Raw genomic sequence first — 13,442 nt, 5'->3', positions numbered from 1 at the left:
AGGAGAACTGAGTATGATTTCAGACTAAAAAGAACAAAACAAAGGCATAAAATAAAAATAATGCATACTTTTTTTTTTTAAATCTGAAGCTTGGTAAAGTACTACATTTGGTTTGGTAGGGTTCTCTGATTACCTTACTGTTAACCCACTCAAAATACTAACATGCAATAATTTACTAACCTTTCACTGGTAAAAAATGACATAAAAAACTTAAGAATAGAAATGAAAGAGCATGTTTTGAGAACATAGCAAACTGTGATTAACTAGTATTCCAAAACCATTTAAATGCATTTGAAATACCCATATTTCAAATTCAAACTTTCACTATTTGATGATAGAAACACAACATCAAAAGAACAAACTACGATTCTTTATCAAGCTGCCAATACTTTCACTGGATTTCAAACTACGGAGAACACAAACCTGATACAGCACATAAAGCATTATGCAATTTAAAACTGATATAGACAAAGAACTAACCCTATAATGGTATTCCATAATGTTCAATAAAAATAAGTTTACATTTCTTAGGTCAGAGTCAGTCTTAATATGACTGTCACCCTTAGTTATGGTAAATTAATGCAGTGATACTTATGGAAATTTGGGGAATTCATTACTGCTACTGACTTCAATGCAGCCCTAAATTATCATTCCTTTAATCCTGTGTGATGGTGTTTACAATGCATTGTTTGATAGTCTTGACTTGACATGATTATAGAAGTGAAAGTGAATATATTTCTCATGTTCTTCGAGCATATGTTAACAGATCTTCATGTATATATCTCTGGTAGTAAGCCAAGCTGCACAAACATAGCACATTATACTCTTCAATGTGTTACAGGATGGAAATGATTCTTAGACAAATGGATGAAGATATGCTAATTTGATGTGTGGTTTAAATGAAGCATGTGTGTGAAGATATTTATTCAGCGCTTTCTTTCCTGTCAGAGGTATCCCAGATATTAGGGATGGGAATAGTTTTATTTTGGACTTGCACGTTTGGGAGACATGTACTGTTTTATTTATTTATTTTTTTTAGAGGATTATAGCACTGACTGAAATCCAAATAAATCACACCACAGCCATTAACTGTGAGCTACTTCCTTCACGATCCTTTTAACATTCATGTTGATGTTTAGTGGGCAAAAACACATATCGAGAGAGAATTACTAACTAAATTTATTTAGTTAATAAATTATTAAGCCAACATTTTGCCTTGGTCACTAATGCTTCATGGGTATGAAGACATACAATGGAGTATGTGCACACAGGCACATTAGCAAAAAGGAAAACAAACCTAGTATGAAAGTTGGGATACTACAGCCCTAACAGATGCCCTCTGTGAGTGAACTTAACTGAAGGTCTCAAGATATAAATTCCATTTCCATTTTTCCATGTGCCCTTTTCTCCTTCCAATCTATATCCCCATAGCTGAAGTCTCCCATGATAATTGCCTGTCCTGCACTCACTGTACTAATCTGTCTGATACACGTCATCCACATCATCTTTTGGATCCCCAGGTCTAAAGCAGCAACCAACAATATATTTTGTCCTATTGGCTTCCATATTACACCATACAGCCTCAAATGAACCATTTCCCTTAGATCTATAATCTTCCTTAACTTCCATTTTTGGTGGTTGAAGTTCTTCAGCTAATATTAATAACATCCCAACATGGAAAAAATTTAGCATAGAATTATGTAGATTGCAATTGCTTGGCACAGAGAAATTTATACAGAAAAGGCAATTCATGCAGACTAAGGTGGATGTAATCTACACATCTTTAAGGCTCACTCTTGCTGTCAACTAAATGTCTGAAGATAAGCTTAGACTATCCACAAGTTATGCATCTGGTGAACCATATTCAGAGCACTTTGCTGCAATCACAAATTTCATAGTGGAAGACCTACCAAAGGCAAGTAAGACTAACATGCTAAAAGATCCAGATGGAAATATCAAAATTGGAGACAGGGAGATCGCAAATACCTTGGCCTTTAATTTTCAAAATATAAGCAAACTAGAGATGAATACTAGGAAAAATCATCAAATATCAAAACATGCTCGACAGTAGAGAAATGCTGCAAATTCCCCAAAATAAAAACAAATTCTTCTGGGATCCATTACAATCTCTGAATTGAGAGACCTCCATTTGTAGATTAATGTAATGGTTCACTTTACTCTTGAGAGAGACTTGTGACATTATAATTAGGAATTATAGACACGTTAACACAAGAATATTTTAATATTTGGCAAATATTTCAGTCTGAAACTAACAGACTATCTTCAGTGGCTACAGTGTTAAATTGTGAATGAAGATATTTAAAATTAATAATACTTCATTCATAATTAACATGATCTACCATATCATAAGCAGGACTTATTTAAATTTATTTTGTTGGTCTCTTGCTTATAAAATGTTATTCATGTAATTCCTTTTGAATTTTGTTAGTTAATTTTATTTATGTAATTTTAGGGTATATCATAGACATGAAAAGGCTCCGTATTAAAGTGTCATTTATTTTATTTGCTTTATTCCTTTAATAATAATATAAGAAACTGTGATGTATGTAATTTTAATACATCCAGAGGATTTCTTGTGATATCATTTGATTGGTTGTTGTGAGAAATCATGCAAATTTCTCCTAGTGTGTGTTGGAGCGTGAACTACTATATACCAAGGGAAAAGCAAGTTCGATGTGAGCTAAACCGGTGAGAACCAGTTACTGACGGGAAAAAGGAACGAGTGGACACGAAAATGAAAGTAAAGAGGAGAAACAAGTGGGGAGAGTAGAGAGAACGGTAGCTACAGACTGAAGGGGAATTTTGACATGCCGAAAACGGAAAGGACCGAGAATCGCTTGGCATTTTAACTTACCTTTTTGGGAGTTGGATTTCAACCAAAACTTCCTAACGCCTAGCAGTGGAATAGTGCAGGACATAGGATGATACGTATAAGAAGAGGAAGATATGGGTAATTAATTTAAACCAAGTGCAAAAAAGGTTATATTCTCCCGAGTCTATAAATCAATCGTGGAAATAGAAGATTCTTTTAAGTTTGTGTTACTACAAAGTAAAAGTCAGCAAGGACTTTAAAGATGTTGTTCAATCTCCTTATGATGTGATGAAGCTATATCCTGGTAAGATTACCTTACTATACTTAGTGTGAAGTAACGAAAATTAATTCCACCGAAAGTAATTTATTCCTAGTTGCTGTATTCAGCGAGTCAAGAACTAATGTGTGATATGCTAAGACTTTTCCCTCTTCAAGTGACAAATGCTATATTAATGAATTATCTTTTTATTATATTATATTATGATTTTCTTTGTGTTCATTTACTGAACGAGAATACTGAGAAGCCTATTTGTTGTAATTTAGGAATCTTGAACTTACAAGAACTAATTTTGATTGACTGAGCTTAGACAATTATTAATGAATGTCTGATGATTCATGAGTTGTATTCTTTCTAAATATCTTGAACTGATTTGATGTTTAAATGTTTTGAGATGTAACCTTGGTCAGAGTGAAGTTGTGATAGAAGTTCTTTATAACAAGAAGAATAAGATCTGTTAATATAGTTTTTAATTATAAATTTTAAGCTCAGCTCAGTAGTGTTGTACTAGTATCTTAAAGAGAGCTTTAGATTTGTTTAATTGTAATGTCCCTGTTGGAACATTGTGTTGTGATGTAATTATATGTGACACTGCATTAAATGTTTTTTTTTTTTTTTTTTTAATCTAAGATCAATCTAGTGTTTGCCTGATTTTCTTTCACTGAACCACTCATTAAATATTTCGAACCAAAAGCGGGAGCTTTGCTTAATAGTGAGAACCTCGGCCTAAAACCAGCTTTATAATAACCTGGTACAGTTGAAGGTTGATTTATCAAAGTTGCTCATGCAATTCAGAACAGAGTGGCGCAGTATAATACAAATTTTCTTTATGTTTGGATGATATATCAGCCTACAACTAGTTAAATACTAACAAGAGAGAATTATAAGACGATAAAACGTGATTGAGCAAAAGTTACAATACAACAATAGGAACAGTTTTTAACAAGGTGGAATACCAACAATTGATCATTCAAAAGTAGAATGAGCCACGTGATGTTACATTGCTAAGCATTAAATAAAAGAAAAATTTCATCAGTGATGATTAAATTATAGGTATTAATTCACGATTTCAATTAATTTACAATGAAATTGTGAATTACCTATAATTTAATCATCACTCTGATGAAATTTTCTTCTCTTTAATGCTTAGCAATGTAACATCACGCGGCTAGTTCTACTTTTGAATGATCACTTGTCGGTATTCCACCTTGTTAAAACTGATCCTATGTAGCCACTGAAGATAGCCTGTTAGTTTCAGACTGAAATATCTGGCAAATATTAAATTGTTCTTGTGTTAACGTGTCTCTATAATTCGTAATGGTTCACTTTTAAGCAGACATATACAGTATGTGCATAAATGATGTAAATAAAGGCTTTCTTTATCAGTTACACAAATGAAGATTTTAGAATAATTTATGCAAACTAAAATGTATTGAAGGAAGAGAACACAATGAATAGTTTGGTCATCTATCCACACTTAAAATTTTTCCATTTCAACAATAAGATTGTCACATTTATGAATAATTGTGTTCAATTATGTAGCACTTATCACTTTATTAAGAACCTCATGCTACTGTTGTTAAAAACAACAGTAGCATGAGGCAAGTTTAGTATGCAGCTTATCGTAGTGTTTGAAACCATCATCATCATTAAATTTAATAATTTTAATCTTAGTATCAAATGTAATAGGAATATGAGGATTCTTTCTTTTCAATGGATGCAACAGTTCCTTCATTATGATTTATATATAATATAGTATATTATATTTTTTTCTATTATAATATAAATATAATATATTTTCTTTATTATAATATAAAAATATTATATTTTTATATATTATAAGTGCCTCCATAGCAAAATTGGAAGAACAACAGCACACTGCACTCCTCAATTGGAAAAGCCCTAAGTTTGATTCTCATCATCATGAGAGGAATCTTTATATGGTTTTTTTTTTAATTGAAGGTGAGTTAGCTGATCTCATACAGAGGTAGCAGGGTTTTTTCTCCCAAAAACTCAGGTTTTTTATCCCGTATACAGACAAATTGGCCTTGAGAAAGCATGCAATTTACAAACAAAAAATACTAGTGGTGATGGGAAGTGGATGGCATTGGTGTAAGTGGTGATGGTGGTGGTGGCAGTTCGCTGATGAATTAAGTGGTGGGGATGGAGAGCAATAGAGTAGGTATCATTCCTTGATGAGTCTTTGGACTCCTTGAAAGTGTCACTTAATAATAATAATCAGCCCACATTTTTCATCTAAAGACAACTGTAAGCTTCCAATGTCATGGCAAACTCATGGTCAGCTGGTTGGAAAGCAGATATGCTAACAACTTAGTTAACTAAGGTCAGATTTACTTTATCTGATAATTACTTTTTTTTTTTCTTTCTTTCTTCTCCCCTCCCCATCCCCACACACATAAAGCTTCAGAATTTCAGTTGAAGAATTTAGAGCTCGTGTATTGTGTTTTTATTATTATTATCTAAAACCTCCAGGGAGTCAAGGACTCATCAAGGGAGACTATAAATCATCCAAACCAACTGTCATACCTTCCCTTAAATTCATTTACACTAGATGCACTCGCTACCACTAAAGGCAAACTATTCGACTCACTCACTGCTTTGTGAGAGCAAAACCTAGCTCTTACCCTTTTCTTGACTGTGAACAAACTTAACTTCCATGGATGTCCCCCATGTTCTCTCTCCACCTTCCATAAAATGTTGTAACGAATAAAACTGATTTTGTGCGTCGATTTATTACTATGGATGAAACTTGGATTTACCATTACACACAAGAAGCCAGTTGTTCGGCGCCAAAGAAGACAAAATCTGTTCCATCAGCAGGAAAGGTCATGGCATCGATGTTTTGGGATGCTAAAGGCATTTTGTTAATTAATTATCTTGAAAAGGGTAAAACAATAACCAGGGAATATTATTCCAGACGAAATTATCAGACCAGACGAAAAAATTAACGAGAAAAGTTTGTAGAAGAAAAAAATCATCTTTCATCAGCTGCCCACAAAGGTGTTTTGGCAATGAGAAAATTAAGGGATCTGCACTATGAATCGTTGGAACATCCACCCTATTCCCCAGATTTGGCTCCCTCTGACATTATCTGTTCCCAAAACTAAAACTCTTCCTCGCTGGTCAGTGTTTTTCTTTGAATCAAAAGGCAATTGCAGCTGTAGAGGGGTATTTTGCAGATATTACTGAGAACCACTACAGGGATGGGATAATGGCTCTGGAGCATAGCTGGAATAAATGTATTAGTCTTAAGGGAGATTATGTTGAAAAATAAAAATAATTTTGAAATTATAAATTCATTTTTTTCATTGTTAGGCTGAGAACTTTCAGACAACCCTCATATGTAATATGTCTAAACAGCTTTTTGCTCTTTCATTAATTTCCAAAATTAGCTTATCACAAATGACATTATAAGTATTAAAAATGAAATTTTCTTTCCCATGTAATATAATCTCATCATTAGATTGTAAAACTTCGTCACACTTTTTTTTTTTCATTTTTTCACTCTTTCCTTCTCATCTTCAAATTTTGTCTCATCTGTAAATAAATTTGCTTCTTCATTTAAAGCAGCAAAACTATTTCTTATATCTAAAATAAAATAAACTAAAAGACAAACAAATTATTAGCTAACAACAAATCCCTATCTAGATCTTGTAGAGATTTACTAGTAGCATTTATTTATTGTAAAATTTTGTCCCACACAACTGTTAAAATTGCTGTTTCTGAATTGTCAAAATGTTCAGCCAATGATGAGCTCTCTAATTTATAAAAGGTTTTTCATGAGGAGAGATGGATACTTCAGATAACGCCTCTTTGTTTATATCCATGTTTCAAAGCCAATATAACGTCAGCTCTTTAACTGTTAAAGATTTTTTTTTTCTAAATGTTAAGGAGTATACCCCATCATGTTGAAGATGAAAAGTAATTATATACATTTTGAATAAAATAAAAATATTGCACTGCTTCTGTGGTATAGTCTGGTTTTCCCTTTCGGTTGTTTCCAACCATAGGTGACTTTGCAGGCATTGCCCAGAAAATGTTCCTGGAGAGATTTTTTTTTTTTTTTTTTTTTTTTACAGGGTAGTTCACCATTACTTCCTCCCCCAATTTTATCCGGGCTTGGGACTGGCATATGGCTTGGACATATTCATGTAGTACTCACTTGGGAGGTGACTAATTTCATGAATGTTCCATGCTAAACTACAAAGCACGAAATTATGACCGACTGAATGGTATCAGTTACTGGATGGGAAGAAAATCAATAATGCATGGGAAGCATTTAAAAAATACTTAAATGATAAAATATCAAAATGTGTCCTGAGATTTCGAAGAATAAATAGGATAGGAGTCAAATGGATGTGTATTCTTATTAAGAAAGAGATTCATAAGAAAAGGATGATGTAGAAGGACTACCGTGTGCATAAGGATGATGTCCATTATGAAAATTATAAGCAGCAGGCTAGAATAGTCACAAATGTTGTATGGAAAGCAAAGTCTGAGTATGAAAAGACACACCACGAGAATTCTATTGACATGCTGCAAGTAAAAGAAAGAATGAATATGAAAGAATAACTTCTCTTAATGCAGATGGTTGAGGTGATAAATGCAGAGAAGTTGTTCAACTAATGAGTGCCCATTTTGTTAAAAGCTATCAATCTGGTGTATGCAACATTGAGTTCACTGCTACCTCTTCTGAGGAAACTCAAGTGTATGAAGAGGAGGTATTAGAGCTGTTGCACAAACTGAATAAGGATTCAACAATAGGGACTGATGGGATATCAGCACAGGTGATAAAAGAGTGTTCAATTGAACTGGCTATTCCTTTGATCAGGCTATATAATTTATGTCTCAGAACAGGAAAGATTCCACAGAAATGGAAAGAATGTATGGTTATCCCACTGCAGAAGGGTGGTGCAAAGATCAATGTATCCAACTATCAACCAATCAGTATCTCAGGAGTAGTGGTGAAGAGTTTGGAAAAATGTTAGGGCTTGCATTCAGAAATGGGTTGACAATGAATCTCTACTTTGCAATGAACAGCATGGGTTTACCAGGGGAAGATCATGTTTTAGACTAGTTCACATCTTATAATAATTTACCATTGAACTAGACAAGGGGAATGGATACACCATGATACTTTTGGATTTTGCTAAGGCTTTTGACAGAATACAGCATTGTAGACTTGCATAAATTGGAGAATATGAGGTTGATTTATAGAATATTAACATGGATAAGAGGATGGCTGACTGACAGATATCAAAAAGAGGTATATGGGGGATGTGAATCTGCAAGGTTTTAGGTAACAAGTGGTGTACCACAAGGATCAGTGCTTGGTCCACTGATATTCAATCTGTCCTTTCTTTTAGTTTAACTTTATTTTTATTTTATTTAGTTTTATTTTAACACGGTTGTAGAATCCATAATTTCAAATACAAATATGAATTATTCAATCTATATATTAATGATATCAGGGAGGATTTGACAAGCGACATACAGCTATTTGCTGATGATGCAAAGAAAAGTAGGGTAATCAGGAATGCTGCTGATATGCAGTACTTGCAGAATGATTTAAATAGGCTGGAATTGTATGCATGGGAAAATGGATGTCAGTAAATGTAAAGTCATGCACTTCGGCGTGATTAGATATCCAACGTCGTATTATATTGGTGGGATTATTCTAGAAGAAATTGATCAGGCTGGGGATCTTGGAGTGTTAGTAGATAGCAAGTGAAAGTTCAGCAGACATGTAGCAAACACTGCAAATACAACTCAAAAGATAATTGCAATGCTGAAACGAACTATAACATATAAAGATAAGGATGTCATTTTGTCTTTTTACAAAGCCTCGATAAGACCTCACTTCGACTATTGTGTGCAGGCCAGCCTCTTGGTTAAAGTTGTGATTCTGATACAGTGGAGAGAGTGCAAAAGAGTATGTTAAAAATGATATCAGGATTGTGGAATACTGATTATGAAGACATATTGAGAATTTGTAAACCACAGACACTAAGCAAACAGAAGAAAGAGGGATGATATGATTGAGATGCATAAACTTCTGAAAGGGTCATACAGGATTTTAGTTGATGGAATTTTTCATTTTATGGAAGGTGGGGAAAGGACAAGAGGGCATCCTTGGAATCTGAGAATGAATTCCGCTAAGAATGGGGCGAGGGCTAGATTTTTCTCTCAGAAGGTGGTGCGTGATTGGAATGGATTGCAACTGGATGTGGTATGTGGAAGCAGTGTGAATGAATTCAAGAATAAGTATGATAGCTGGTGTGCGTGTATGGTATGTGGCCTCCCTCAATGAGTCTCTGACTCCCTGGAGGTCTGTCTTAATAATAATAACAACAATAATAGTAATTTCTTATTCCACTTTTTTTTTCTAACCTCCAGATAATTTAAAAGAACAGAGCAATAGCAAATCTCTTCTTGGATTTCTTAGATATAAACTCTCAAAAGCAAAAAACCCTTAACTACTTGGGATAAAAGAATAAATTCTGTATTCTCCAATAAGCGAGACATTCTCACACTGGGAAATGAAATTCATCTTCCACCTAAAGACAATCACAAACATCCATGACCATAGTAAGGAAAAATATTATGCCAATGATAATAATACTAAATAAACGAATATTATTCTTAGAATTAAAAAAAATACAGATGATAAGCACAAAGAATTGTATAGACAGACTTGCTTGCTAAGAACACAATCAACAACACAATTCATATTATGTCCTGATGTAATCTTATGATCATAAAATATAATTGGATGAATATGCCCCTCCCTGTAATCACTTACACCAGTGGTTCTTAACCTGGGTGGTAGCCCCTTGGGGTGCTATGTACGCTGAGGAGAGGGGCAGTAAGTGTTGTACTACTACTAATAATAAAAGTTTGTATTTAATCTAGCATCCCTATTTATATTGTATGTTTGGCAACACTGTTCAGAATATTGTAATGTCTGGCAATACTGTTCAAATTTATTCATCACTTATTTTTTAGAATTTTGACATTGAAAGGCGAGTAATTGGGCTACTTTTTAGTTGGAACTTTCTACATTGAAAATAATTAATTTGGACTATTTTTAGTAGAATTCACTACTTTTATAAGCTTTATCTGCTTTTTTTCCTAATGTTTATCTAACAACTCTCGTTCCCAGATTAAATCTAGCCAATGTTATCGTGCCTTTTTGGGTAGAACTGAGCCTACTCACAGCAACTTAGTCCTCCCTCAAAGAGGCAAACCAAGAATGCATGCAAGTGATGAGATTATGTGCAAGAACTTATCACCCAATCGTCACAAAATTCAGTTTATGAAAGACAATTTATTAGAATTAGGTAGTAAGAGGCCTAGGGACTAAGGTATGAATGAAAGATGATGATACTATCTATTTAAATGCAAGAAATTTTGTAGAATCTCTACAAAAAAAAAAATAATAATAATAAGAGAGAGAGAGACTCAGTTCAGTGATAGCTGATGAACATACAGGTTATGTGTAATTTTGGAAATGTATGATGTGCTGCAACAATAACACAAATTTCACTAAATATACAAAGATTTCAAGCTGCTATTTTTAAAATAGAACATACCAACTTTGTTTTGTCCTGCCCAATAACTGTTTCCAACTGCTTTAACCTCTGTTCAAGATCAGCAATCTGGAAGATTTTATAAAAATTGTGTTAAAAAATAATATTACCATATTAAGTCAGAAAATAATATAATAGATAAAATGCATTATACAAGTGTTAAATGCACAGTTGTTTTATAATTCAACTCCATGATGCAGTATAACTGCATATTCTCATGGTTGGAACAGCTACTATGTCACTGGAGATTAAAAACCAGAAAGTCAGAGGTAATTGAATGCCTTTTATATATACACAAACAGTCAACTTTCCATTTATATATACACCACTAAGTAACTTCATAGAAGCTACAAAAATGTCTATGTTAGATAGTTTACTATAATGGATTTCATTTAGAAAAGAACTGTGCCTACATAGTATTGGTTAGGACTTTCCAGTAGTTTGTAATAATGAGTTTCTTATATAATGGTGTTTGCTTAGGTAGAGTTGATTGTGTGTATGTATTCATATATTATGTACATATATCCATATATTAATCCATAACTATGGATCCATTGTTTTGTTATTGCAAATTTCTTTGCTATGTTTTAATTGCTGTTACATTCTCATTAGCAGCACATGGGATTTGAATCCAATTTTATGTGAGATGAATGCAACTAAGTTAAAAAAAAAATACTCAGTTTATTCAACTTTTCTGCCCACATTTGTAATATATTGAAAGTTTATTTTTCACTTGGTTAGACTATAATAAATTTAGTTTAATCCTTTATCCAAGTGTGTGCAAACAAAGTTTGTGCCTGAAGGTATCTTCAGGACTGGGGTAAAGTGGTACAACACCGGGTGACTCCTTGCAAAGGTGGAGCAAGCTACCAACACTCCTATCTCAATATCTCCCATAATGCAAACCACATCTCCTTGCGGATATGTATAATGTCATGCGTTAAGGGAAGGGCCACTACCCAGACTAGCTTCGACCTTTATTGAGGACTCTTCAGTGGGAGCCAGGCCCAAGTGGAGATACCAAGGCAGAAGCATCAGCAAGGTCAAGATGACCTTGCTGATGCTTCTGCCTTGGTATCTCCACTTGGGCCTGGCTCCCACTGAAGAGTCCTCAATAAAGGTCGAAGCTAGTCTGGGTAGTGGCCCTTCCCTTAACGCATGACATTATACATATCCGCAAGGAGATGTGGTTTGCATTATGGGAGATATTGAGATAGGAGTGATGATAGCTTGCTCCACCTTTGCAATGAGTTGCCCAGTGTTGTACCACCTTACCCCAGTCCTGAAGATACTTTCAGGCGCAAACTTTGTTTGCTCACACTTTGATAAAGGATTAAACTAAATTTATTATTTGTAATATAATAAATTAAAAATTCTAGATTCATAAATATTTAAACCTGCATAATTATAGTTGTTTATTTAATACAAATATTTTGGCTCAGTAATTAAGACCATTCTTGAAAAAAATTACGAATCCAGTTTTCCAAAACTACACTGGCTACGAACAAAATTGTAAGTAAACAATAGTTTTGCATGTTTCAGAAATTCCTATTTTTAAAATACTCCCCCCCCCCACACACAAATGAATAATTTTGATATCATATTTATAAAATCAAAGAACTGGCTTCATATTATCCAAAAAATGACTAACAACTATGAAATTTAATCATCCCCTCCCCCACAGTCTATGGTACTTTATGTAAATTAAATAAATCAGCTGACCTGATAATTAATAACAAATTATATAGATATGGGTTATACAAATTAAGTGGATATTAAATGCAACATCATTTCAAAGCCGGCGACAGAAACTATAGAAGTTTTGTATGAAAATTTGATCAGAGAGCTTACAGTAAATATGCTCGCCACCATACTACAAGTTGCCCTAGCCGAACCTAATAGGTGGCATGCATGCTATATAGTGCCCATATATTCGGCTCCTACTGGTTCATTTTGATAGGTTTCACTGACCCGACAGCTGTTTCAAATTCACTGGTTTTCGTCAGGGATCAGGCAGAAACCAAGAGAGCAAAAACTCCAGTACTAAGAAACTCGAAGTGTCTGAGAGGTGTATTTTTTGTAAGCGAACTCTACGTTGGTGTGCGACGTATTTACTAAAAATAAAGAGCCAAAGGCTTGTCAGCGATGCAAAATTATACGAATTAAGTGGATAGTAAATCCAACATCATTTCAAAGCTGACGACAGAAACTATAGAAGTTTGTACGAAAATTTGACCAGAGAGCTTACAGTAAACATGCTCAGTGCTATGCTACAAGTTGCCTCCGAACCTAATAGGTGGCATGCATGCTATATAGTGCCCATATATTCTGCCCTGCAAGGGCAGGTGTGGTAGAGGGAAATCACAACCAACAAGTAGCTTGGGTAGGACTGGTTACAGAACTAAAAGTGAACTGCTGTGTTTACAAATGCCAGAAGTATCAGAAATAGGGGAGATGAAATGGTTTCACTGATTGAATTTATTCACCCCAAAATTGTTGGAATAAGAGAAACATGGTTGAATGAAAATGATATCCTAATGGGAACAGAAATGGAAGGGCACAGTGTTTTTCAAAAAGATAGAGAGGGAAAGTGCCGCTGATGATAGCAGGGGAAATATGTCCACATGAAAGAGGGAAACAGTGAAAAGGGTTATGGGGCAGTGTGGTGTGAGGTGGAGGCTGACAGTAAAACATATTTAGTTGGATGTTGCTAAAGGCCAGG

General features: G+C 34.2%; 1 protein-coding gene across 1 annotated transcript in view; it reads right to left on the bottom strand.

Moving 5' to 3' along the window:
- Positions 1-13,442, bottom strand: part of DCTN2-p50 (dynactin subunit 2) — a 220,623-nt gene that overhangs the window by 39,615 nt on the left and 167,566 nt on the right. Inside the window, exon 8 of the mRNA XM_090403300.1 lies at positions 10,724-10,789. Coding sequence (XP_090259426.1) covers positions 10,724-10,789 — 66 coding nt within the window. The remainder of the gene's footprint in view (positions 1-10,723; positions 10,790-13,442) is intronic.

The sequence above is a fragment of the Typopeltis vanoorti genome, chromosome 13 (assembly GCF_054136105.1).
Source record: "Typopeltis vanoorti isolate ZY-2024b chromosome 13, IOZ_Tvanoo_1.0, whole genome shotgun sequence".
NCBI classification, from domain to species: Eukaryota; Metazoa; Arthropoda; class Arachnida; order Uropygi; family Thelyphonidae; genus Typopeltis; species Typopeltis vanoorti.
This window is presented reverse-complemented; position numbering and strand designations above follow the sequence as displayed.